Source organism: Oncorhynchus gorbuscha, linkage group LG18 (assembly GCF_021184085.1).
Source record: "Oncorhynchus gorbuscha isolate QuinsamMale2020 ecotype Even-year linkage group LG18, OgorEven_v1.0, whole genome shotgun sequence".
In the NCBI taxonomy this organism is placed as follows: Eukaryota; Metazoa; Chordata; class Actinopteri; order Salmoniformes; family Salmonidae; genus Oncorhynchus; species Oncorhynchus gorbuscha.
The window spans coordinates 9,611,544-9,639,428 of record NC_060190.1 but is presented as its reverse complement, the minus strand read 5'-3'; the positions used below and the strand labels follow the sequence as shown (position 1 = coordinate 9,639,428).

Below are 27,885 nucleotides of genomic sequence, written 5' to 3'. Positions count from 1 at the left end.
TAGTTCTGTGTATCTTGGCATTGTCTATATGTTTGTAAACATTTAGATATGTTGGAAAAGATGCGTAATCATTGTAATAATATTCACGAGCTGTAAACCTTCCTCAAAGTGTTCCCAACAGTGGCTACAATGTAGCTAATGACAAGAAAAATGTGAACGTCACACTGCGCTTGGATCATGTAAGGATACTTTTTAATGAATGTGATTGGTTTCAGCATAACAATTTAACTCTTCATTATCAAAAGCATTTATGGTTAAATAGCTATTTGTAGCCTTTGTAATGGTTATAACAACATTTGTTCTTTGGGCCTAGATAGCATAAACGATTCCATATATTGCTTCTTATGCCTCGCAGTTTCGTTGACAGCGGTGGCAACTGAGTCATAAGACGCTATAGGCTGCTCTCATCAATAGCTTGGACGTATTGATACAGATGTTTCAAAGTGGACCAATCAGCGAACGGGCTGCATCGCGGTGCATATTAAACGACGAAATACTGCCCCCGTGTGCAAAATGAGCATATGCTCCAAGTTTAATTTTAAATCCAGGTATTGTACACATAATTTATACAACTTTAGCACATTTTTAAAATATATATTGCACAAAACTGTACTCCTTAAATATACATTCATACAAATGTACATAGCTCCAGCATGATTGATAACGAATGACATCTTGAAGACGGCCATGTTAAGTAATAATCCAATTTATTAAGGCACACGTTATATATATTGTAATGAAACAGCAGGGAGCAGGTCTCGAACCCTCAACCTTCGAGCCCGAGCCCCGGCGCGCTATCGACTGTGCCGCAAAAGCATGCTCGTGCGACAGACTCGATTTCCGCGCCTATAAACCCAGGGTCGTTACAATATTTTTCAAACGGGAAAACAAAAACATGCGTTTCTTATTGGACAAGGTCGGATAGTACCTCCCCGTTTCACTCCCATTTCAGACAATTTGTGGAATGTCCCACAATGTCTAAATCAGCGTCAGATGATAGTGTAATGACTGTCGCTGGTGCTGATGATGTCACTATTACACTCCAGAGCTTTGAGGACCAGCTCCAAGGCTGCCTTGCTCACGTTGCGACTGTACCTCTGTCTCACACTGGACAGGATGTGCAGGATGTGGCAACCCTTTTCCGCATCTGGCAACGAGAGAGAAAGACCATCAATACATATTATAATACACTGGTATAGCACTGGGGGAGCAGTATATTGTAAAGTACTCTAAAAGGAGTAAGAAGAGGGAAAATGCCCTTACATTTCTCTCGTCTGCAATCTTCCCGAAGAATGTCTCTGATTGCCATGAGAAGATCCTTGTCCCGTTCCGTTACCTAAAGGGGTGAAATACGGTAGAATCAATACTTGTGTCATTCCAATATAACCTTCAGTCACCACAATAATACAATGAAAGATCAGTCCCAAAATCATTCATTCTTGTATGCTGAGCACTTTGCTTGTTTCCCACATCCCATGAGCCTCAGCGACAATGTGTTTGATGAGCTTCACATAGCACTGAGATCCTCTGTGATATCTATCTTGATGTGCTTCTGCTGCTTACATGGTAGACCTCATCCTGACATTTGACCTTGCGGAACACCAAGCCTTCGTCCTGCAGAATCTGAAGGCTCTTCTGGAGTAGCTCCCTGAGCTGTTTGAAAGATGTTGGTGGACCCGATGATGGACCAGCCTCAGGCTCCTAGCATCAAATCAGATTTCTTTTAAAGATATGGTTCCACTTTAAAATGAACAACTTAAAAGGTTAATGGTGCCTTCATAAACCCTTTATAATGCCTACATAGATGTTTCACAAATGATCTAGCCTATATGCATATACAGTGGGGAGAACAAGTATTTGATAACCTGCAAAATCGTCAGTGTTTCCTACTTACAGTACAAAGCATGTAGAGGCCTGTCATTTATATCATAGGTACACTTCAACTGTAAGAGACGGAATCTAAAACAAAAATCAAAAAAAAAAATCACACTGTATGATTTTTAAGTAATTCATTAGCATTTTATTGCATGACATAAGTATTTGATCACATACCAACCAGTAAGAATTCAAGCTCTCACAGGCCTGTTAGTTTTTCTTTAAGAAGTCCTCCTGTTCTCCACTCATTACCTGTTTGAACTCATTACCTGTATAAAGACACACTCAATCAAAAAAACAGACTCCAACCTCTTCACAATGGCCAAGACCAGAGAGGGTGTAAGGACATCAGGGATAAAATTGTAGACCTGCACAAGGCTGGGATGGGCTACAGGACAATAGGCAAGCAGCTTGGTGAGAAGGCAACAACTGTTGGCGCAATTATTAGAAAATGGAAGAAGTTCAAGATGACGGTCAATCACCCTCGGTCTGGGGCTCCATGCAAGATCTCACCTTGTGGGGCATCAATGATTATGAGGAAGGTGAGGGATCAGCCCAGAACTACACGGCAGGACCTGGTCAATGACCTGAAGAGAGCTGGGACCACAGTCTCAAAGAACCATTAGTAACACACTACGCCGTCATGGATTAAACTCCTGCAGCGCATGCAAGGTCCCCCCTGCTCAAGCCAGCGCATGTCCAGGCCCGTCTGAAGTTTCCCAATGGCCATCTGGATGATCCAGCGGAGGAATGGGAGAAGGTCATGTGGTCTGATGAGACAAAAATAGCTTTGTGGTCTAAACTCCACTCGCCATGTTTGGAGGACCCCAACAACACCATCCCAACGGTGAAGCATGGAGGTGGAAACATCATTCTTTGGGGATGCTTTTCTGCAAAGGGGACAGGTCAACTTCACCGTATTGAGGGGAGGATGGATGGGGCCATATATCGCGAGATCTTGGCCAACAACCTCCTTCCCTCAGTAAGAGCATTGAAGATGGGTTGTGGCTGGGTCTTCCAGCATGACAATGACCCGAAACACACAGCCAGGGCAACTAAGGAGTGGCTCTGTAAGAAGCATCTCAAGGTCCTGGAGTGGCCTAGCCAGTCCCCAGACCTGAACCCATCTTTGGAGGGAGCTGAAAGTCCGTATTGCCCAGCAACAGCCCCAAAACCTGAAGGATCTGGAGAAGGTCTGTATGGAGGAGTGGGCTAAAATCTTTTGCTGCAGTGTGTGCAAACCTGGTCAAGAACTACAGGAATCTCTGTAATTGCAAACAAAGGTTTCTGTACCAAATATTAAGTTCTGCTTTTCTGATGTATCAAATACTTATATCATGCAATAAAATGCAAATGAATTACTTAAAAATCATACAATGTGATTTTTAACATTTTTGTTTTAGATTCCGTCTCACAGTTGAAGTGTACCTATGATTAATAAAATACAGACCTCTACATGCTTTGTAAGTAGGAAAACATGCTAAATCAGCAGTGTATCAATTACTTGTTCTTCCCACTGTATGTGTACTTGTTCTGCTGCTGTCTTCTGAGGTTGTCTGGAGACCAGAGGCTGTAGAAGGTCCTGGACATCATAAGGTCTGAACCTGGTGACTTCTTTCTCTTTCAGGAAGTCCTTCAGGATACGAGTGGCTCTGCCAAGCAGGTAGGAAGCAGAACCACTGCAGGAATACCAAATAAGCCATAAAGATATTCACAAAAACGTCACTAAATCAAAGTTTGAAGATATATCATGCATACTAGCCGAAATGATGCTGCTCCTCACTGACCGGCAATTGAATACAGCTAAAGAGATTATTAGACCTACCCTTGAATGTTAGGGTTCTGTGCACTGCTGTCCAGATGGAATGGTTTATCATAGCACTGTCTGTAGAGCTGAGGAACCTCCATCATCCAGGATATCTGGACCGCCATCACCGGGTCTGACACTTTATCTTCAACCAACATATTGGGGGGCCATTAGAGATTGTCTGGACAACAATATGTCAGGTTTAATTAACTGTGTATAGTTGCAAAATGCAGAAGTGTGTGTCCACATGCACATGACCGAGCACGCCTGCATCTGTGTGACCATGCTCATGTGTCACCTCTCCACTCACAGTAAGTAGAGGCCATTATCTCTCGCTGTTGTCTGGAGGTCTTGACGGGCCCTCGCACCCTGAGCAGTTCTCCTATCTCCAGGTGGGAGCTGCTATGTTGGGCTTGCCGTAGTTTCTTCAGCTCGCTGGCTGGGTTGAAGTCTTCACGAGTGCTGCTACCGAAAGACCTCGCCCCTGCTAAAGATATTACAGCCAACCGTGAACACAAACAGGGCTGACACACAGCTATAATGAGAATATCTGCACTTACGTGTAGCAGGGTCACCTTGCTCCCTCCACAGTTCATCTTTCCAGCAAAGGCTGTTTATAACACCAGTACCATCATCAACTGTGAAGCAATGATCACATCAACCATATTGGACTCAATGTTTGCATGTGGATAATAGTTTGATGTGAAGAGACAAAATAGGAATATTTCAAAATGAATCAACTGAGCTTCATCATTACCTCCGTAACAGAAGAAGTCTTCTCGCTCTCGTTTGTACACCACAGTCCCGAGCACATCAACTTTGAATATCGGGTGAGAGTTGTAAAAGTATATCCCTAGGTTAGGGGAAATTAAATGTGTTAGCTAGTAATGTTGAATAAACATGACAGTGGCATTCACGTTGTCAAAACTGAAGGTAAAAGTACCTGACACTTGACAGGACTCTCTCATCTGTAGGATGTCTTTGACATAGAGCCTGGTGAAAGCGTTGAACATGGGGTCCAGTCCCCACAGCATTGAAGGTGGTTCCTCCCAGACACTATCCTCCTCTGGATCCTTCGCTTCAGGCTGCATACCATCATAGGCGACTCACTACACGTGATCAAAGACAATCAAAAGTAGCAAGCTAACCTACTTACTTACTTACGAACGATTACTCATCTCTCCCTCGCTTAGTTAGTTTGTTTTGCTTCGTTTTCCCGGGAAATGGTTTGATATTTGAGCAAATATTTGCACAGCTTCCGCAGAAGTCTGAGTTTCCGGTCACGTGAATTTCCCACACGTAAATATATAGATGTAAAAAAATATGAAAATAGAACAGATTAAATAAACTATGTATTTATGTTAACATATTTTACTCGTGAAGGACGATTATTAATATATGTAAATGTGGTAAAGATAACAATGTTGAAAAGTTTGCGGCTGCACGAGCGAGTGCACGTCTCGCATGGGTATCTGGGACATGTCGTTTTAAGCAATATAATGAGAGAATAAAGAAACCCATCACTGTATCAGACTGTATTATCTCTCATATTGATGCAATTATCAGAATTGAACATTTTCAATATTAGGGTAAATGTGCAATCTTTTTTTAATGAGGCTATATGGCTTTTCTTTCTCGTTAAATTTGATTTAGGATTTACAAAATGTTGCAGGTTTGAACAATAGGCCTGGACTATGAATGCATTGAATAGGCCTCTACAAAATGTCGTACTCCTTAAAATATTATTTAAACGTTTTCTTTCATTTATGAATAATGTCTAACACATAATGCTAGCCTCCAGTGCTGAGGGTGGAAGCAACGTCCTCTAGGAGCTCTCTCCTCCAACATCGATCAAGCGTGAAGAAGTGAAAGAACTACAGTTGCGGGCTCATGAACGCGCATTTGACACCAAATCCTCTAGATTACTGGACCCCGTGCTTCGCCAAGGGAAAGAAGATTGTCTTATCATACCAACGGTGTTTTTATTCGATATACAAACATTCAAGTGACTTTGGGGGATCGAATATAACATTTATTGGAATATCATTCTTTTGAAGGGTCGATTCTGTACCTTCTCTGTTTGCTCTTTGGTTGAGGAAAGAGCCCTGCCGTTTGCGTTGTCAGGCCAGTGTTGGTTGTTCTGAGTTAAGGAACAGCAGCAACTTCCCGTGCTTACTTTGCACCGTGAAAGTCTATTCTTTGGACGGAAATACAATGCCAGGAGACATCAATGTGAATATTGTTGGTGTAAGAATCAACAATAGCCCATGATGTCGTTGGAACTTAATTTTGTTATGGGATAACTGTGATATCGTTGCCATAATAACGGTTTGACCATCAATTATTTCAGTCTAACAGTATTTGAAATCATTCTGAATTGTTATAATACTGTAACCTATTGAATATGCCACCCCGGAGTCTGCTTGACTCAGAAGAACACCAAGGGACCTAAGTAAACACAACAGTTCAAGTCCTATGCGGTAGAACGCACTGATGATCTTCGAATTGCTGGATATTCATTCCTTTGTCAACTGTCTATCTGAAGAAGGCTGGCTTGAAAATGGCATCCTTTTTCAATTTCCGTAAAATCTTTAAATTAGGTGCTGAGAAGAAGAAGAAACAGTATGAGCATGTCCACAGAGACGAGAACCCAGAGGAGATATGGGAGATCATTGGAGAACTGGGGGATGGAGCCTTTGGGAAAGTCTATAAGGTAGGATAGGTCCTTTTCAGTCATCGTAGACCTCTTCTGATTTGTTGTAGCAATGGTGATGACATTGTAAACACGTTACACTTACAGTTTAACACCATCTTTCAAGAGTCATGTCATGTGTGTGTTCGTCTCCGACCACTCTGCTGTAACCAATTGGAGTAATAAATCTTTCATCGTGTTCCTTGGAATTCTTCCCTTCGGCTACGACTGGAAGTGTTACTTCTTACTCTTATGATTAGGACTAAGCCCAACATCGGATTATTGACTGCCATTCTTTTCATTTTGGTCAACAATGGCAACTACACTGTCTCCAGTCCCCACACACACATACACGCATGCACACACACACACACACAGCTATTTCTTCCCCAGCTCTGAATGTTAAGCCTTTCACAGCAGCCCTAAACCGTGTTAGATGAGTCGCAATACATCGTGGCATTGTTTTCACCGACCTCGATGCATGGGCAGACCAAAACGCATTGTTTGCATGAGTGACAATTGAATGTGATCACCCGTGAGTGGAGGGCCAAGACCAGTAGCAGGGTGCTTTGTTGACGCTTTAACAATTAGCTTGCTTGTTCTTCCGTAGCCACCAGCCTATTTTTGGGCATGGTGTAACAGTATAATAATAGCCATCTGGATCCCTACCATGATTGTGCTCTGTTTTCAATTTATTTCTGATCTATTATGGTTTCCAAATCTAACTATTACTTGTCGTAGAGAATCCCATATGCCTTAGTCAGTTTAGTAACAGATGTCATGTGAATTTGACGACTCCTACAACCAAACCGTTGGCTGCTCCATGAACAAAGCCCAGCAGCATTTACTCTACATTTACTAAGAATAGTAAATAATGGACCATCCTGGCACTACTAGAGCTACAACAGGCCAAATCGAATGTGCTGCAATCTCATGATGAGTCACCCTATTTGAACCGGCTTCCAAACTCCCCATCCATTCATAGTGAAAGAGAAGTGTGTGTGTGTGTGTGTGTGTGTGTGTGTGTGTGTGTGTGTGTGTGTGTGTGTGTGTGTGTGTGTGTGTGTGTGTGTGTGTGTGTGTGTGTGTGTGTGTGTGTGTGTGTGTGTGTGTGTGTGTGTGTGTGTGTGCTGAATATGGATCCATCCTGTGAATGTGATTATGTGTAATGTGATAATACGGGATAATGTATTCAAATCATTTGAATGGCAGATGTGACCTGAGGAACACAACCCAGGTTAAGAGGAAGTGCCATATCCCATATCACTGCTGTCCTCATCCAGCACATCCTGCTATGAGACACGACCAAAACAAACGGCAGACACTTCCACTTCAAATGGAATTGGGACTTGTGCTGCGATGGTCGTCATCGAAGATGTGAAAAATACATTTTGAGAAAAAGTGTCAGTTTGCTGCTTTCAGTTTTTTTGCGAACGTCATGTGAAATCTGATCTCAACTCTTCTCTTGACTCCTATGATGAGAGCAACAACGGGACCCATTCCATTCTATAATCTCCACAAAGCCCCCCCAATAAAATAACTCGCTCACTCTAACCTTGGTACGTCTTCCGCGAACCTCAACAGAACTCAAGTCTGTTCCATTGTCAGAATCCACCATAATAACCTTCTCACTTCTACCTGTGTGTCTCTTAGGCCCAGAACAAGCTAACAGGCATTCTGGCCGCGGCTAAAGTGATCGACACCAAGACGGAGGAGGAGCTGGAGGACTATATGGTAGAGATCGATATCCTGGCCTCCTGCGACCATCACAACATAGTGAAGCTGCTGGACGCCTTCTACTACGACAGCAAGCTATGGGTGAGCAGGGAGTGGCGTTCTCAGCGGAGGTCGGGCTTTGTTAGCGGTGTTGCTGTGATAGTGTATTGATGTCAGTGATAGCACAAACTCTTGAAGGTCATTGGTTGTGAGATGGAATGGTTTATGGAGAATCAGCTAAGATTAGCAGTGTGCTGCAGTGTCGTCCTTCGCTGGGGCCTCTTAACTAGGCTATTATGAGTTGTGAGGACTGGCCTGTGTCATGGCTGTCAGTACAATGGAATGTTCATCCTCCTCTCACACCTACGCTACCTTGGTTATTGTCTTCCCAGGTCAAAGTTCAAACGAGCACGTACACTAGCAGCATTTATTATAGGTTATTGCCATATTTGATATGGACATTAATTTTTGTATTACAGTGTATTATTATATTGCCTTTCTCGTCTTCATGATATCACTGAGTGACGTTGTGTCACCTCCCAAAATAACTGGAGTCCATCCATATAACCCTCTCTTTGTATACACATTGTTCTAGTCCTCTCCTTCAGGATGGTGGTCACTTCCTGTGAATTTTGATTGGATTTGGAGATCTAGTTTCAGATGACTTTGCCCAGGGCACACCTGTGTCCGTAGATAAGGAGGACATAATTGCATTGGGAAAGTGGTCATGCATAAATTAGGACATTTGTACACCCAGGGATTGCAAGGAGTGGTTTGATCATATCTAACTAGCTATTAATAAGGGACCATCTGTTTTGTTTTGGTCTTCTTGGCATAGGACACCTAAAGTGAACCAAGCTATATAGGAATATAATACAAAAGACTACCTATAAAACAACGGCATTTCCACCTTTCATTCAGGAGAAATGGATTCCACAAATAATACGTAATATATTGTCTAAATCCACAAGGTCAGTTCTTCTAAGGTGCTACCTGATAGGTTACATACCCAAGCCTCCCAAGAGCCCCAAAGCAGAACGAGACAAAAGCTCCATCGCTTTTTTTTCAAGCTGGGAAATAATAAGTGGTACGACACGGTGGCTTCCTCCCTGCCGACATAGAAACATCCACATAGACATATTATCAGTAATCGGACTCATCAAAAGCTGTGATGATTACCTGCAGTATTGGGTGACACTGCAGCTCTGTTGAGTGGTCAGCCCTTTCCTCTCCATTGTCTGCTGAACAATGGCTTCTAGACCATTGGAGGTTGTGTATTGATTATTATCTAGGCTTTTTTATTTAGCCTTTATTTAACAAGGCAAGTCAAATAGGAACAGAGGCTTATTTACAATGACGGCCCGGTAACAGTGGGTTAACTGCCTTGTTCGGGTGCAGAACGTCAGATTTTTACCTTGTCCGCTCAGGGAATTTGATCTAACAACATTTCAGTTGCTGGCCCAACGCTCTAACCACTAGGCTACCTGCCACTTACATGGTAGCTGGTGTGTAACTAGAGAGAGCAAGAGATGAGCACAGGAGCTCTTGCTGTAGATGAAAGACTTGACGTTCTAAAAGGCTGTGTCGAGGTCAAGTCTGGAGAGGGATTTATTTAGTCTTCCTCATTTGATATGGCTCTAATAACAATGTGGTAAAATCATATTATGTTTTTTAAGGGGTTAGATTAGGGACAGTAGCCATTTTATGTTTCCTCAATTTCACTTGGGTTTCCACAATGTGTGACTGAAGCTAACTCTTTTACCATACAAATACCCACTTTGCAAGTTATTGGATAGACAGGCAGCTAAAGGTCCCGAAGCTTCTGCACATGTACAGGATTCTCTACTTTGCCCACAGTCTCTGCTCTACTCGTAGAGAACAGGCCACTCTGGCGAATGGTGCTCGTTTAATAAAGTTAGATCAAAGCTGAATCAATGTCTGCGAGATCACTTAATGGTGGTATTCTACGTAACTGAACGACATGTGCTTTGATTGAAAACAAACATGTGTAGGCTACAGTTGCTCTAAAATGTGCTCACTGTACATCATTCAAAAGAACACTGTAGGCTACCTCGGAACAACACTAGGCTACCTCGGAACAACACTAGGCTACCTCGGAACAACACTAGGCTACCTCGGAACAACACTAGGCTACCTCGGAACAACACTGTAGGCTACCTCGGAACAACACTGTAGGCTACCTCGGAACAACACTGTAGGCTACCTCGGAACAACACTGTAGGCTACCGCGGAACAACATTGTAGACTACCTCGAAATAACTTAAGAAGATCTACAGTGCCTTCAGAAGTATTCAGACCCGTTGACTTTTTCAACATTTAGTTATGTTACAGCCTTATTCTAAAATTGATTAAATAGTCCCCCCCCCCCTGAAACTGAAATATCACATTCAGACCCTATACTCAGTACTGGCTGGGCCACTCAAGGACATTCGGAGACTTGTCGCGAAGCCACTCCTGCATTGTCTTGACTGTGTCTGTTGTTCTGATTTGAAGGTGAACCTTCGTCCCAGTTTGAGCTCTCTGGAGACGATTTTAATCAAGGATCTCTCCTGTGCTTTGCTCCGTTCATCTTTGCCTCGATCCTGACTAGTCTCCCAGTCCCTGCTGCTGAAAAACATATCACGCTGCCACCACCATGCTTCACCGAAGGGATGGTTCCAGGTTTCTTCCAGGCGTGACGCTTGGCATTCAGGTCAAATAGTTCAATCTTGGTTACATCAGACCAGAGAATCTCTTTTTTCATGGTCTGAGAGTCTTTAGGTGCCTTTTGGCAAACTCCAAGCGGGCTGTCAGGTGCCTTTAACTGAGGAGTGGCTTCTGTCAGGGCCACTCTACCATAAAGGCCTGATTGGTGGAGTGCTGCATAGGTGGCTGTTCTTCTGGAAGGTTCTCCCATCTCCACAGAGGAACTCTAGACCTCTGTCAGAGTGACCATCGGGTTCTTGGTCATCTCCCTGACCAAGGCCCTTCTCCCCCAATTGCTCAATTTGGCGGGCGGCCAGCTCTAGGGAGTCTTGGTGGTTCCAAATTTCTCCAATTTAAGACTGATAGAGGCCACTGTGTTCTTGGGACCTTCAATGCTGCATAAATGTTTTGGTAACCTTCCCCATATCTGTGACTCGACACAATCCTGTTTCGGAGAACTATGGACAATTCCTTCGACCTCATGGCTTGGTTTTTGCTCTGACATAACACTGTCAACTTGGGACCTTATATAGACAGGTGTGTGCCTTTCCAAATCATGTCCAATCTATTTAATTTACCACAGGTGGACTCCAATCAAGTTGTAGAAACATCTCAAGGTTGATCAATGGAAACAGGATGCAACTGAACTCAATTTCGAGTCTCATAGCAAAGGGGTTTGAATAGTTATGTAAATAGTGTTTTTTTTAAATGAATTTGCAAAAAATTCTACAAACCCGTTTTCGCTTTGTCATTATGGGGTATTGTGTGTAGATTGCTGAGAAATATATATTGAATCCATTTTAGGATAAGGCTGTAACGTAACAAAATGTGAAAAAGTCAAGGGGTCTGAATACTTTCCAAAGGCAAGTAAATGCATATCCCCATGAAACTGAATGAGATCAAATGATTGGTATGCAGATGCTTCATGGACTTTTCACTGGTAAAACTAAAATAATTATCATTAACGATTGACGGTGAGAAATGGTGAATGGAGGGTGACGACAACATTATTTGCGTAAAGGTAAAGAAACATGCGCAGTAAGTGATTCAGATCTTCAGCTCTGGGGAAAAGGGACGGAGGGGGCTGTTACCTACGGATGCGCAGACTCAGCCATTCTAATTTCCTATCCTAACCCCAATGTACTTGACCTTAGACTGTTGTGCCTAATCACGGGTCTGATCATATGCCTATTTTGTCATACGTTGCATATCTTTGTCTCCCAAACAAATTTACCTGACCTTTTTAACCTTTGTTTAGGATCTTAGCCACACAGCTGCTATCTCAGAGTTGTCCTCCTTCTCTCTCTGCATCACATGAATGGCTCCTCAGAGGGCTGTGTGTGTGCTGGGAGAGGAAGTCATGGTGACAGCCCTGTAGTTTCTATCTACCCGCCTGCTACTGTAAAGACCCACTGTTTGGCCTATTGTACACGATTGTACATGCAGCTGGACCAAAACAACAGCTCGCCTACCAGTGAAACAACACCACAAGGGCCTGTATGAATGACGAGGCTGTTTCAAGACTTAGGCGGAGCATACTGTCTTATTTTACAAGAGTTTTGTTGGGTAGAATGAAAGGTTTTTGTTGAATTTTATGTTCGATATGGTTGTAATAAGGCTAAGCTAAGAATTGGTTCATCTTTTGTAAAAACATCACAGCACAGTCTCAAAATATATGGCAAATAGAAATCAACTGGATGGTGTTCAGAGATAGATGGGAGGGGTTGATGGGAACTGAAGGATGGTGTTCAGAGATAGATGGGAGGGGTTGATGGGAACTGAAGGATGGTGTTCAGAGATAGATGGGAGGGGTTGATGGGAACTGAAGGATGGTGTTCAGAGATAGATGGGAGGGGTTGAGTGGAGCTGGGACTAAAAACAAACAAAAAGAGAACTATTGTAAAATATACTGTGTCCGTGAAATGTATCTAGTATGTATAATCTGGAAGTAGAAACCTAAGAGTTGTTGTCCATTAGTTTACTCCAATTTGGGTAGGGTTGGTAGGGTTAGGGGAACACAGTAAAGGATTTTTGTTGTTGTTATATATATATATATATATATTTACAAAAAATATATGGGGGATTGGAAATGATGCAGACAATTACATTGATGGAAGCAACAATCTATCTGCAATATTAAAGCTGGTCTACCCACTAAAAAAATGTAAATAAAAACAAATTAGTTTTTCTTAGAAAGGTCACACGGGTCATTGTTGCAATAATTATGTTTGACTCTAAACCTCAATAGTTGAACAGGTCAACTTCTCTCTAAATACTAGCCAAAAGGAGAATATAGAGTACCTATAATTTCTCATTGACTGTTACATTGAGGAAGTGTGTTTTGTCTTCCTCTTCTTGGCACCTCTCACCAAATATGTCTTCCATTGTTTCGCTGTCAGTAGCATTTCTCTATTCTACTCAGCCCTAACTAACTACATGTTTTACTGTATTGAGCACAGTAGGGCCGTGGATAAATTGAGCTTGTTTTTTTGTTAGCCTAATTCTCTGTTGTGTCTGTAGTGTTAGCAGCATGCTAGGCTAGGTTAGGCTATAGCCCTGATACAGTCCAAAGTCTATTGACATATCAGGACTATGCTAGTCAAACGATACTACCCCCCCTACACTGAATGGCTAGGTGTCTCTCTCCTCCGAATACCTAGCCTTATCGCTTCTGCAGCTCAAGCTAGCCCCCTCCCACCTGAGGCGTGCATGGAAACTCCTAATCCTATTTGGGGAAAGGGCTATGTTCTGGCTAGCGACGCTAGGCTAGGCTGCATGTGTATACTCTGAGAGAGCCTTCAGAGCAAAGTAACAGAATGGCCCCTCTGACCAATCCTCTTAGCTCTGCGGCGCAAGGCAGCCATATTGAGAGCTCCTTGAAAACATTTAAGGCTCAGCAGGTTTCATTCACTGAACCTGGCAGGAGGAGATTCACTGTTCAACTCACTTTCAAGTTGTTTTACACAGCAGGGCCTGTATACACAAAATGTCTCCGTAGGAGTTCTGATCTAAGATCAGGTCCTCTCTAATGTCCATATAATCAAATTCATTCATTGATTTAAAAGGGAAAACTGATCCTAGATTAGAACGCCTACTCCGAGACACTCTGAGTATACTGGCCACAAACCGGGGAGTTTTGTCTTTAAAAGAAGGAGACTTTTAAAGTGTTGTTTGTACATGAAGCAGGTGACGGGGGGGTTAAGTATGGAGGGGAGAAGGTTGCTGGTCCATAGTGTAACTACTTAGGCCTATGTGATGGATAGGATAGGTAGAGTTAAGTGTGTTGCGTCTTGATATCATTGAACTTGAGACCCTTTTAAGATCCTTTGCATTGTAAGGCTACTGGGACCAGACAGGACTCCATTGACAAAGACCACATGACACAGTGACTTGTTGGCCTGTAGTACGATGGAAAAGGCTCTTACTTTGTGTCACTGTAAACACTCACTATTGTTTGTTGTGAATGTATGGTGCGTTTACCTGTTACTGTGGTATTTAAGCTGTTATGGTATTTTAACCTCATTAGATGAATGCTGTTAGTTTACTTTAATCCACTGTACTGCATCTACTGTAACCATTCTTCTCTTATTTTGCAGATCCTGATAGAGTTCTGTGCAGGTGGAGCGGTGGATGCCGTCATGCTGGGTGAGTCAGTCTTCCTACATCCTACTTCTAAAGAATGTGATAAGCAGAGGAGCGATAAATCACTGGTGACAATGGTAACGCATTGAACATTATTATGTGACTGAAACGTGATGGGTATAACGGTATAGTAACAGTTATCTGATATTGAACTACCAGTGATTAGCACCAACACGATGTAGACCACCCTCATACTGCATTGATAAGGTGTCAGTATTAACATTCTTCATTGATACAGCCGTTAGCCAGCTCAGTCCTGTTACTGAGGGTGTGTGTGTGTGACTGTGTGAGTGAAACCCAGTGTGTGAGGAGGAATGCTAAGTATGTGTTTATGTGGCCCCGGTCCCTCAGAGCTAGAGAGGCCCCTGACGGAGCCCCAGATCCGGGTGGTGTGTAAGCAGACCCTCCAGGCCCTCCTCTACCTCCACGACAACAAGGTGATCCACAGAGACCTGAAGGCTGGGAACATCCTGCTATCCCTGAACGGAGACGTCAAACTGGGTAAGAGACTGGGGAAGAGGGGCTGGGAGTTACCTAACCCTGTGTGTTTCACAAACCTCTCCCTGGGGGCCCGCAGCCGTTCCATGTATTAGAACTATTCCACAGCTAGCACACCTGATTCAACTTGTCAACTATCAAACCCTGGGATAGGCGTTTCAGGTGATGTAGTTCAGGGCTACACCAAAATTGTGAAATGTCCAGGGGTCCCCTAGGAGACGTTTGAAAACCACTGTCCTAACCAACTATCTGAGCTTAACATGTACATTTAGTCCTTTAGTAGAAGACACTTTTCAGTCATAGTAAAAATCACTACCATACCCTCTTAGAAAAAAGGTTATTCGGCTGTCGCTCCACCATTTTGCTGGTTGCTAAAATTCTAATAGTTCGACCTATTTTCAGTTTGTAACAAAACAAGAATCGTGTAGAGAATCATTGTACCATCTAAACCGCTGTGAAATATATTTTCAATCATCCAAAATATTGTACGGTGACTTGAAAAAGTATCTGCCCCTGTCTTTGCATATTTCTTTCTGCTGAATGTTATCAGATCTTCAACCAAAACCTAATATCGGATAAAGGGAACCTTTCAAATGTATACTTATTTCTTTAATTAACAATGTTATGCAACAAACAATTCCCCTGTGTGAAAAAGTAATTGCGCCCTTACACTCAATAACTGGTTGTGCCACTTTTAGCTGCAATGACTGCAACCATATTTTCAGCGTTTTGAAGCTGGTGTAAAAGACACAAAAACAAAACATAAGAATGGGAATCATAGAAATAGCACACATAGAACAGATCTACCGCTTCTAAGACTTGCTTTCAATGAGAACGACAGATTAATAACTCACATTTCTATGTGAATTTGGTTGGTTCACCAAAAAGTTACGTATTGCCGCTTTTAGTAGGGCCAGGGGGAGTTTCTGGATACACCATAGAAGTGCATTCTTGGATGCTAGACAGTGCATCTGTTGGTGCGTTTCGTCAAAAATAAAAGCATGATATCACCGCTATGAAACACCAAATATGTTTAGCGCAGATGTGGAAGAAAAAATAGAGGAATAAGGTGGTCTTTGTTTGTTAGGTTTATCATAACATTTACAACACAATATACAGACAGAAATATTCCATCACGTAATATTGTAGCCGTCATCGACGAGTCAGTTATGTCACTCAGTTATGGCAATGCTAACTGCCTACAAATTCAATTGCGTGTTAGGAAAGCCTGCATGTCATCATTGTTCTGTCATCTTGGTACACAGTGAGGGGTGCTCCACACGGTAAGCTCCAGACTCATCATGCAGTAGGTTGTGTATTAGGATGAGTCATAACTTTGTGCGCGTAACAGGCTTGATGTGATAATGCAGTACAAAGTAGGGTTTGTGTCAGTACAGTGACATAACAAAGGTGGCTGTGACAGTGCCTGTTTGCATGTCAGTGACAGGCAGTGAGAGACTTTGTGTGAAAGGTTAATCACAAACACACACAAAAACACGTACATACACTCACACACACACACACTCTGTTATAAACAACACATGATGTCATCGTCCAGATGCACACGTTACATAAAAATATGTTTTTGTCGCATGTTTTTCATGTCCCTAACATGATTACTGTTATGCTTTTGAATAGGCCTGGATTTGGCTGAAGGCCTATATGTATTTCAGAAACAATTGTTTGACTTGTATAGATTAGCTTAGGCCAGGGGTCTTCCAACATGTTTTTGCCCAGGGACCACCTCGTTAGCAGAAAACAAAATGTCACATGTCTTATCATCAGGTGAGTGATACTGGCAAGGATAAGTATTTAACATTTTTTTATTAATAGATTTGGTAGATAGTTTTTCATTATTTTGACATCCCACATCATAACCCAAGATACACCACCAGTGTTGTTCCCAATGGGAGCAAAGTAAGCTTTGTGGGCAGAACAAGCCAGGTTTGGGCAGAGCCAAGCATCAGCTAGCGCAATCCTATTGGCACGTTCTAGCATGTATTTGCATATTTCTGTTAGGGAATGCCTAGTCTGTGAACTGAGGGTGTGCAATAACTCAATTCGCCCTTGCCCTCCTAAACAATGCATTTTTTTCTAATCGTTTCTAAAGGGTCAAGTCTACAAAACTTAGTGCACTCTGTTCATAACAGACATTGTAGTTTTTGGAAGAGAACTGTATTGTTTAATCAAGGAGTACATTTGTCGAATGTCGGCAAGATTCATCGAGCTTCAGCTCCTCCCACTTCCCGCCACTGGGCTTCCTCTCATCGTTATATTTGGTCGTTTTAAGCGGATGCTTCAGATGTATACATCCGGTGAGACATCTGGCTCCTTCTAGCTGTGTTATAATTGGAAGAGGAACTCTCACATAATTGTTTGGTTTATTATTTTTTAAATGAACTAGGCAAGTCAGTTCAGAACAAATTCTTATTTACAATGACGGCCAAACCCGGGCGAAGCTGGGCCGATTGTACGCCGCCCTATGGATTGGGATGTGATGCAGCCTGGATTCGAACCAGGGACTGTAGTGACGCCTCTTGCACTGAGATGCAGTGCCTTAGACCGCTGCACCACTCAGGAGCCCACATTTTTATTCATTTGATTATATTTTTTAAAAACTATCACACCTGAAAAAGACAACATGCACATGAGTGAAATTATAGGGGATAACACACAATAAAGTCTGGGACTTATTTCCATTGTGGTCCTGAACGTAGCCTATTAGCTAGAATGGTAACAGCAAACACATTTTCGCCAAGAGCATCTTTTTATCTGCTTAAACAAAGGTTAGCCGTGTGTAGGCAAAAATGTATGTCCAAGTTAAGAAAGCTTACCAGCAGCCAGCGACACTTGCCACACTGGTAGCCTATTCGCGGATGCATTTTCAAAGCCTATGTCAGATACAGTGAGTGTAATTTGCTCGATGTTAGGAGTTGAGAAATAAAGTTGACATCGTTAGAAATAAGATAATATCCTGTTTTCTACTGTAGGTACTCTGCTGTTTAAAAGTTCGGGGTCACTTAGAAATGCCCTTGTTCTTGTAAGAATACTCAACTAGTTTAAAGAAGGCCAGTTGTAATCGCTTCTTTAATCAGGACAACAGTTTTCAGCTGTGCTAACATAATTGCAAAAGGGGTTTCTAATGATCAATTAGCCTTTTAAAATGATGAACTTGGATTAGCTAACACAAAATGCCATTGGAACACAGGAGTGATGGTTGCTGATAATGGGCCTCTGTACGCCTATGTAGATATTCCATCAAAAATCAGCCGTTTCCAACTACAATAGTTATTTACAACATGAAAAATGTCCACACTGTATTTCTGATCAATTTTATGTTATTTTAATGCTTTTCTTTCAAAAACAAGGACATTTTCTAAGTGACCTCAAACCTTAAACGGTAGTGTATGTCATTTAAAAAATATTCTGGTGATGCTAGCGATATTAATAAACATTTAGGTTATTTAAAAAAATGAAATCACTTCAATATATACTGTATATATTTTTGCGGTACCTCTAGGGGCCGCGGACCCCAGGGTGAATACCCCTGGCTTCGGTTAATTCTTATGAACAACAACAACATGTTGTACCCTAGTTGCTAATAGCAGCACTGTTTCCCATTGGTGTTTCAGCTGACTTTGGTGTGTCGGCCAAAAATACCAAAACACTACAGAGGAGAGACTCTTTCATCGGGACGCCATACTGGTGAGTCAAACATGAGAATCTGTCATGCTGTTGTAATTCATCAAACTACTATTTCTCCCCATTCTTCTGAATTGACCAGTCAACTTGATATACTTTTTAATGTATTCCCCCCCCCCCAAAATAATATTTACTTACATTTAAATTTATTGAAACCTTAATGTATAGCCTACAAAATCCCAATATTACTGTACAGAAAATGCTACAATTCCACATTTCCACACCATTTGTTTCATAGTCATTTGCGTTTCACCTCATATATTTTGTCCTTTTGTCATTGGTCATTCATATTTCACTGAAACATTTCCTTTCCTCTGATTGGTTCTTTTTTATCCGTTCTTCTCAGGATGGCCCCGGAGGTGGTGATGTGTGAGACGTTTAAGGACCGCCCGTATGACTACAAGGCTGACATCTGGTCCCTGGGGGTGACTCTGATCGAGATGGCCCAGATTGAGCCTCCCAACCACGAGATGAACCCTATGAGAGTCCTGCTGAAAATAGCCAAGGCCGATCCTCCTACCCTGATGCAGCCGTCGCGCTGGTAAGTCTGGCGTGTCAGTCAGTGATGTGGCAGCCTGGCAGACAAGTTATTTCTGTCTTGGTTTGGCTTCAGGAACCCTCAATTAAATAGGAAGGAAGAAATGCCCCTTTAATACGCTGTCACTCTGCACAATGTTCCTCTTCTTGCACTTTCTTGCCTAGAGAGATTGTATCACTAATTCACTCCTCTCTGCACTTGCCATATCTGTTGAGATGGTTCTACCTACTCTAAATTACCTCAATACATTTGGGAGGTATAAATGACACTGTTTAATTGTAGCCTATTTTCAATGTTGTAGTTATTACAAGTGATCTCCATTCACTCTCTTCAGGTCTCCAGAGTTCAGTGACTTCCTAAGAAAGTGTCTCGATAAGAATGTGGACAACAGATGGAATGTGGCACAACTTCTACAGGTAATGGTGACACACCTGTTCCCCCCCCTTTTGCCCTCACTTTCCCCTTTATTCCCTCACCCTACCTCCTCTTCTCCTCAACCCCCTCCTCTTCTCAACCCCCTCCTCTTCTCCTCAACCCCCTCCTCTTCTCCTCAACCCCCTCCTCTTCTCCTCACCCCACCTCCTCTTCTCCTCAACCCCCTCCTCTCCTCCTCACCCCACCTCCTGTTTTTTCCCTCACCCCCCGCCCCCTACCACAGCACTCCGCCCCACGGCCACCTGTCAAATTAAATACATGGCCATATTGGCCCTGATCATGATCATGAGCTGTGCATCTAAGGTACATCTGTGTCAGCCAGGTACCTGGTGTGCTAGCTAGCGCGCTAACGACACTTACTTATCCCCTCTGCGGCCTCCGTTAGCACAACAGGCTTTTCTTTCCGAAAGGGTTTAAAGAGCGACCGCCAAGCATTATGACTGCAGTTACCTTACAGTTTGGGAAGACTGTGTGCTTTGTGTATTAATCAGATTGTTTTGAGTTGTTATGAAGATTGTACTTCACATTTTTGACTAAATGTACACTGAGTGGACAAAACATTAGGAACACCTTCCCAATGTTGAGTTGCACCCCATTTTGCCCTCGGAACAGGCTCAACTCATCGAGGTATGGACTACAAGGTTTAGAAAGTGTTCCAGAGGGATGCTGGTCCATGTTGACTCCAATGCTTCCCACAGTTGTCCAGTTGTCTGGATGTCCTTTGAGTGGTGGACCATTCGCGATACACGCAGGAAACTGTTGAGTGTGAAAAACCCAGCAGCGTTGGAGTTCTTGACACACTCAAACTGGTGCACCTGGCCGCTTACTATCATACCCCATTCAAAGGCACTTAAATATGTTGTCTTGCTCATTCACCCTCTGAATGGCAGACATACACAATCCATGTCTGAATTGTCTCATGGCTTCAAAATCCTTCTTTAACCTGTCTCCTCCCCTTCATCGACACTGATTTGAAGTGGATTTAAAACTTCTTATGGCTGCAGTGGCAGTATTGAGTAGCTTGGATGAAAAGGTGCCCAGAATAAACTGCCTGTTCCTCAGTCCCATTTGCTAATATATGCATTGTATTATTAGTATTGGATAGAAAACACTCTGAAGTTTCTAAAACTGTTTGAATGATGTCTGTGAGTATAACATTTTCAACTCAGCCCCTATTGAATACACAGTGGGATATTGGTTATGTTGCACTTCCAAAGGCTTCCACGAGATGTCAACTGTCTGTAGAAACTTGTTTGAGGATTCTACTATGAAGGGGGACTGAATGAGAGATCATTGAGTCCGAGGTCTGCCAGCAGTCACGTGCTGGTCACGCGCATTTCACATGAGAGGTAGCTCGCGCTCCTTTGCTTTTCTGAAGACAAAGAAATTCTCCGGTTGGAATATTATTGAAGTTTTATGTTAAAAACATCCTAAAGATTGATTCCATACATCGTTTGACATGGTTCTATGGACAGTAACAGAACTTTTTGACATTTCGTCTGCAACTAGGGAACGTGCTTCGTGACTTTGGATTTGTTTACCAAATGCGCTAACAAAAGCTATTTGGACATAAATTATGGACATTATCGAACAAATCAAACATTTTTGGTGGAACTGGGATTCCTGGGAGTGCATTCTGATGAAGATCATCAAAGGTAAATTAATATTTATAATGTTAATTCTGATTTCTGTTGACTCCAACTTGGCGGATATATCTATTTGTTTTCTGAGTGCCGTTCTCAGATTATTGCATGGTTTGCTTTTTCCGTAAAGCTTTTTTGAAATCTGACACAGCAGTTGCATTAAGGAGAAGTCTGTCTGTATTTCCATGTATAACACTTGTATTTTCATCAATATTTATAATGAGTATTTCTGTAAATTGATGTGGCTCTCTGCAATGTCACCGGATGTTTTTGGAACTACTGAACATAACGCGCCATTGTATACTCAGATTTTTGTATATAAATATGCACTTTATCGAACAAAACATGCATGTATTGTGTAATATGAGGTCTTATGAGTGTCATCTGATGAAGATCATCAAAGGTTAGTGATTAATTTTATCTCTATTTGTGCTTTTTGTGACCCCTCTCTTTGGCTGAAAAAATGTCCAAATTTTTCTGTTACTTGGCGGTGACCTAACATAATTGTTTGTAGTGCTTTTTCTGTAAAGCCTATTTAAAATCGAACACTTTGGTGGGATTAACAACAAGATTGCCTTTTAAAATGGTATAAGATACATGTATGTTTGAGGAATTTTAATTATGAAATTTCTGTTGTTTGAATTTGGCACCCTGCACTTTCACTGGCTGTTGTCATATCGATCCCATTAACGGGATTGCAGTAATAAGGGATCATAGCTTCCACCTGGATTCACCTGGTTAGTCTGTTATGTCTTGTACACTGTATTTATCTTTAAATTGTGTATCTTGATTTGTATGATGTGTCTCAATTGCACTTCTTTGACTGCAATATTGAAATCGCACAAATCTTTGTTGTCTTTTCAGATGCAGTGTAAGTAGTACACTTCAAGAGGACATAGTCTTTATATCTAAAAGTGTCCTCAATATTATGCATCTTTTTTTAATCTTTGCAGCATCCATTTTTGAGTACTGTGACCGACAGCAGACCTTTGAGGGAGCTGATCGCTGAAGCAAAGGCTGAGGTTTACGAGGAGATTGAGGAACACAAGGAGGAAGAGGAGGAGGAGGATGGAGAGACACAGCGGGTATGTTACACCACAGACAGCTCAGTTCGTAAAATAACCACATGAAAGATTGTGAAACATTATAGATGGACAGTGTGTATTCTTCTGTGGTCTTCGTCCTTCATTATAAAGAACAGGCTGCAGTCTGCACTGACTTGACAAAAATAAGGAAAATGATTGACTATTGGTTAGAAGGATTTATTTAGAATCATTCCCACAGTTCTATTATTTGAAAGCTAATCCAGACATTATCTGTTGATTTATTTGAACCTACATTTTATTTTCATCACGTTTTCTTCAGGGTCACAAACGTGCGCCGTCCGATGCCAGTGTTGCCAGCTCGGAGGACGAGAAACTCCCTCAGTCTCCCTCAGCCTCCATCCTGGAGTCTTTACCGGAGAAGGCTGAACCGGTTATCCCGACACCACAGATTGTTGAAAAGGTCCCTGAACCAAGCGTTGTCAAACCAGAGGAGAACCTGGTTGTGGACACTGGCTTCGTCGAGGAGCCTGCTGTCACTGCAGAAGTGGAGAAAATGGATGAGACCCCTGGTGCTCCAATAAATGGAGAGACAACAGAAGCCAGTGAGAAACCAGTAGAGGTGACGGAAGAGGAGGAGAAGGTTCCAGAAATAACAGAGGTTTCCCCAACAGAACCCAGTGAGAAACCAGTAGAGGTGATAGAAGAGGAGGAGAAGGTTCAAGAAATAACAGAGGTTTCCCCAACAGAACCCAGTGAGATAACTTCTTCAGAACCAGCAGAGAAACCAGCAGAGCCCCAACCAGAAGGAACCGTTTCCAATGCTGCGGTCACCATAGCCGACAAAGAGATGGAACAACTGGCCATATCCAATCAACATGAAAAGGAAGTGGACCCAGCTGAGCTCCAGATGAATGAGATCACCGCAGAAGGGTCAGAGGCCAAGGAAGAGCCAACAGGAGACAAGATGGAAGTTGAAGAGGAACCAGCCAACGAGGAGCTTAGCAGGGAAGCAAAGGTTACCGGGACAACCCCAGAGGAGACTAAGGTGGATGACAAACTCACACCTACATCTCCAGCAGTCTGGAAAGAGGAGGAAGCAGAGAAAGAGAGAGTGGAGTATAAGCCAACTTCGGAGACAGGGACTCCAGTGAAGTCTAAGGATGAGAAGGAGAGAGATTCTGACTCTAGGAGTAGTTCTGCTGCAGATAACGACAGCATAGACATGAACTTGTCCATCTCCAGCTTCCTGACCAAAACCAAGGAGCCAGGACCCCTCTCCATACAGGTACGGCATCACAATAGACTCTCTTTAGAGAATGTCTTTGATCAAATCCATTGGTAATAGCTAAGTAGTCCAGTAATAACCCTTATGAATACACCATTACAAATGCTTCATACATTATTATCGGTGTTATAAATGCTTATGAATTGTAATGTTTACAATGACTGCTTTATCCCATGAAGTAGTCCAACTACAGTATATTGATGGTATATTTATTGCCACCATTTTGTTTTTCAGGACACCAAGCGCCAGAAGAAGACACTGAAGAAGACCCGTAGGTTCGTGGTGGATGGAGTCGAGGTTAGCGTGACGACGTCGAAGATCATCACCGACAATGACACCAAGAACGAGGAGATGAGGTTCCTCAGGTAAAGATTCATTTACATGAATGCATTTTGAGCATTATGCATTGAAATATATGCCAATACTATGCAAAGATATAATCCATCTCTCCTGCAGTATAAGCTTAGGCTCTAACTGAACTGAATGAACTAGTGAATGTAGCTGTTTTAGTATATTGACTATGCAAAACATTAGGGACCCCTTCCTAATATTGCTTTGCACCCCCTTTTGACCTCAGCCCATTTGCATATCAAAGTGCATCGAGATGTCTTGTTATATAACGTTTTCATCAGTCTCTCGAGAGACCCTTCCTCCTCCATTGCTTTGGGTTGTTTAATCTCCTTTTGGAGAAAAAGATGTTCCTCTCATGTTTGTTTTTTCCCTTCCTCCCCCTCCTCTCCCAGGCGTCAGGAGCTGAGGGAGCTGCGTCTCCTGCAGAAAGAGGAACAGAGGGCCCAGCAGCAGCTCAGCAATAAACTGCAGCAGCAGAAAGAGCAGATAAGCCGCCGTTTCGAACAGGAGACGACCGTGAGTCACTATCCTTTTTTTTGGTCAAAGCCTCAATGGGAGGTGCTTTGAGACCTATCTATTGGTACCGTGTAGTACTGCAATTGCCTATTCGTGACCCTGGCCCCAGTCATACTGTGTCCAACCTAGCACAGTGACAGAAGATTGCCTACTGGTGTGGTCACAACCAATCCTGAAGGAGCATACTAAACCACACACGGCTCTGAAACAGTAAGCTGAATTAACCCAGTAAGACCAGTTAGTCCCTGCCCAGTATTACAGAGGTATGTCCCGTCCACACCACACCACAGCTTCCATGTGCCTTTTGCTCCTGTTACGTCATTACTTATTTCTGGACGAGGTAAATCCTTCTGTATGTCAGTCAAACTGCCACTCACAGTTTAGACGGAGACTGAATCCACTAGCCAGCTAGTAAATCCAAGGCAAACGGGATGCCATTGAAATGACATTGCTTTCTGTAATATGCCAATCATTCATTGATGACCAGTGTTTGAAAACGAGTTATATTTCTACCGAAAGTGACGAGCTGACACCGAATCAAAATGACGTCCTCCTTCTGCAGAGTAAGAAGCGCCACTACGACCAGGAAGTGGAGAACCTGGAGAGACAGCAGAAGCAGACCATCGAGAGGCTGGAGCAGGAGCACACCAACCGGCTGAGGGACGAGGCCAAGCGCATCAAGGCCGAGCAGGACAAGGAGCTGTCCAAGTTCCAGAACATGCTCAAGAACCGCAAGAAAGAGGTAAGGAAGTAGAGGGCAGTGTGTGTTAGTGTTGCACGGTATACCCAAACTTCTGTACCTTTTCTATGCTCGAACGTGAAAAACGGTTCGGTACTTTCGGTTCTTCTGTCAAATGTGTCTCACGTCGTTTACTAATTGAGAGAGGATCAAGTCTGTATCAGCACAGCCCGATCCACTTATAGCGCGAGAGCACCGTGTCTGCTTCACTTACCCATTGCTAACTGTAGTCTGTCCTGAGGAACCACTGCTTACACTGGGAGTCTGGGCTGCCTCATGTTAGCTCTCTTCTCATACTGGCTCTAGTCTGTCCTGAAGAACCTCTGCTTACACTGGGAGTCTGGGCTACGTCATGTTAGCTCTCTTCTCATACTGGCTCTAGTCTGTCCTGAAGAACCTCTGCTCACACTGGGAGTCTGGCCTGCCTCATGTTAGCTCTCCTCTCATACTGGCTCTAGTCTGTCCTGAAGAACCTCTGCTCACACTGGGAGTCTGGGCTACATCATGTTAGCTCTCCTCTCATACTGGCTCTAGTCTGTCCTGAAGAACCTCTGCTCACACTGGGAGTCTGGGCTACATCATGTTAGCTCTCCTCTCATACTGGCTCTAGTCTGTCCTGAAGAACCTCTGCTCACACTGGGAGTCTGGGATACATCATGTTAACTCTCCTCTCATACTGGCTCTAGTCTGTCCTGAAGAACCTCTGCTCACACTGGGAGTCTGGCCTGCCTTATGTTAGCTCTCCTCTCATACTGGCTCTAGTCTGTCCTGAAGAACCACTGCTCACACTGGGAGTCTGGGCTACATCATGTTAGCTCTCCTCTCATACTGGCTCTAGTCTGTCCTGAAGAACCACTGCTCACACTGGGAGTCTGGGCTACATCATGTTAGCTCTCCTCTCATACTGGCTCTAGTCTGTCCTGAAGAACCTCTGCTCACACTGGGAGTCTGGGCTACATCATGTTAGCTCTCCTCTCATACTGGCTCTAGTCTGTCCTGAAGAACCTCTGCTCACACTGGGAGTCTGGGATACATCATGTTAACTCTCCTCTCATACTGGCTCTAGTCTGTCCTGAAGAACCTCTGCTCACACTGGGAGTCTGGCCTGCCTTATGTTAGCTCTCCTCTCATACTGGCTCTAGTCTGTCCTGAAGAACCTCTGCTCACACTGGGAGTCTGGGCTACATCATGTTAACTCTCCTCTCATACTGCACAGAAGTTAACACACTTGAATAATGCAACACAGCACGTAGAGATTGTCCACAAAATGACTGTCTGCAAAACAATGTTCATTACAGGCTAGAACACTTTACAATGTAATAAGATGTTCAAAACAGGAAGCTAAAAAGTTAACTTTCCTTTCTAGCTTACAGCTGAAGTTAACATCAATTCACTACCCTAGTACTTTTTGTTATCACTACATTATTACTACATACTACAGTACTACATTACATTATTACCATAATGCAAAATATGCTGATTTCAAAGCTGATTGTCACCAAAAACCATACAGTCTTTGCCAAAAACGTTATTCATTCACTTGGTCTCCCTCGCCTCAGGTCTCTCCTGTCTCTGTCACTGGGTTTGAATGACATCATTAAGTGTTAAAGACACAGCGCCACACTTTTATAAGAGAAGGTGTTGCTTCTTCTATGCAAATGTTGTTGATCAGTGCAATAAAACAAGGCCACAAATGGAAGGGCAATGGATTGTTTTTCATCTGTTACCAGCCAGAAGAAGCATGCGCACACTCCCAGGGCCTGATTTAATACATGTGCTTACAGGGGCTGAATCCTCGGAGCCCAAGAACAAAGGGGGCCAAAGGGCAGAGGCATTTAAAAATATATATTGATACAATTTTAAGTATATATATAAAATATATATGAATATGCATTCATATGTATTGTGAATAGGCCTAGGCTACATCTTCATTTACCCAGTTTATCAATAGAGATTAACCATTCAAATATATGACTCCCATTATGTTATGTATTTAGATGAGTAAAAACTAAGTCAAATTGTATAATTGATCCATTAACGCATGCATGGCTATCTGGATTAAGTGCCGTTCTGTACATTTGGCCAACGCGCCTTTTTTTAGCCGTGGTATCGTTATCAAAGTCACATTTTTTGGTATCATGACACCACGCACACTAGTGTTATGTGAAGGTTGTAACTGATGCTGTAAAGGTCTGGCTGTGTGTGTGCTTGCGGTGTACAGTACATTTGTGGAAAATCAACATGTTGATCCATCTTAGATTAGACTTAAGCAGCGATTGGACTCTCATTGGCTGTCTGGGATTTGCAAGATTGTTGTCACTACAATGTCTTGCTGTTACATTTGACATTTTAGTCATTTAGCAGACTCTCTTATCGAGAGCAATTTACAGTCAGTCACCTTAAGATAGCTTGGTGAGAATATCACCGTTGTCACCACATATCACCGTTGGTTTTAATATGCATGATGTACTGTTGAACTGGTACAAGTGGTTTTTTCTTCAGTAAAGGTGCTATCAGCAAATTCAGTGCTGTTGGGTTTTAATAAAACTGTTGAACTGGATCACTAAAAGGAATAGTTGTCTTTTCAACTGTTGAACTGGAACACTAAAAGTGGTTTTAATATGCATGAAACTGGAACACAAAAATATACTAAGCTACTCTTGCAGGGATTAGTTGTTTTCCCAGGCTATCGAT

The 27,885-nt window shown here is 42.7% G+C and overlaps 2 protein-coding genes across 6 annotated transcripts in view; one reads left to right on the top strand and one right to left on the bottom strand.

Moving 5' to 3' along the window:
- Window positions 1-690: 690 nt before the first annotated feature.
- Window positions 691-4,949, bottom strand: stn1 (STN1 subunit of CST complex). Of its 4 annotated transcripts, none has more exons than XM_046311824.1 (9): window positions 4,626-4,949; window positions 4,440-4,535; window positions 4,243-4,320; window positions 3,993-4,169; window positions 3,701-3,827; window positions 3,380-3,554; window positions 1,564-1,701; window positions 1,264-1,336; window positions 691-1,147 (listed from the first exon to the last, which is right to left on the bottom strand). In XM_046311824.1, exons 1-9 carry the CDS (start codon window positions 4,771-4,773, stop codon window positions 990-992), a joined length of 1,170 nt encoding a protein of 389 aa, XP_046167780.1. In that variant the 5' UTR covers window positions 4,774-4,949; the 3' UTR covers window positions 691-989. The 4 variants fall into 4 exon arrangements, with proteins under 4 accessions (XP_046167780.1, XP_046167783.1, XP_046167782.1 ...); XM_046311827.1 differs by having other exon boundaries at window positions 3,404-3,554; XM_046311826.1 differs by having other exon boundaries at window positions 3,701-3,821.
- A 647-nt stretch (window positions 4,950-5,596) lies between these two features.
- Window positions 5,597-27,885, top strand: part of LOC124004058 (STE20-like serine/threonine-protein kinase) — a 35,519-nt gene continuing 13,230 nt past the window's right edge. The window contains exons 1-13 of one of the 2 annotated variants that reach the window (XM_046312821.1): window positions 5,597-6,395; window positions 8,028-8,192; window positions 14,393-14,441; window positions 14,790-14,939; window positions 18,569-18,641; window positions 18,985-19,179; window positions 19,511-19,592; window positions 22,208-22,339; window positions 22,620-22,958; window positions 23,034-23,585; window positions 23,820-23,950; window positions 24,329-24,452; window positions 25,015-25,194. In XM_046312821.1, coding sequence (XP_046168777.1) covers window positions 6,243-6,395; window positions 8,028-8,192; window positions 14,393-14,441; window positions 14,790-14,939; window positions 18,569-18,641; window positions 18,985-19,179; window positions 19,511-19,592; window positions 22,208-22,339; window positions 22,620-22,958; window positions 23,034-23,585; window positions 23,820-23,950; window positions 24,329-24,452; window positions 25,015-25,194 — 2,325 coding nt within the window. In that variant the 5' untranslated portion in view covers window positions 5,597-6,242. Of the gene's footprint in view, window positions 6,396-8,027; window positions 8,193-14,392; window positions 14,442-14,789; window positions 14,940-18,568; window positions 18,642-18,984; window positions 19,180-19,510; window positions 19,593-22,207; window positions 22,340-22,619; window positions 23,586-23,819; window positions 23,951-24,328; window positions 24,453-25,014; window positions 25,195-27,885 lie in introns of both variants that reach the window. The other variant, XM_046312820.1, reaches the window with a different exon arrangement.

Bases quoted from the DNA above. Each gene is read 5' to 3' on its own strand.
- stn1 (XM_046311824.1), bottom strand. From the start codon at position 4,773: ATGCAGCCTGAAGCGAAGGATCCAGAGGAGGATAGTGTCTGGGAGGAA. The intron at 3,555-3,700 runs GTAGGTCTAATA...GTATTCCTGCAG, and splicing joins CAGAACCCTAACATTCAAGG to TGGTTCTGCTTCCTACCTGC. The intron at 1,702-3,379 runs GTAATTGATACA...ATTTGATGCTAG, and splicing joins ACATACAGTGGGAAGAACAA to GAGCCTGAGGCTGGTCCATC.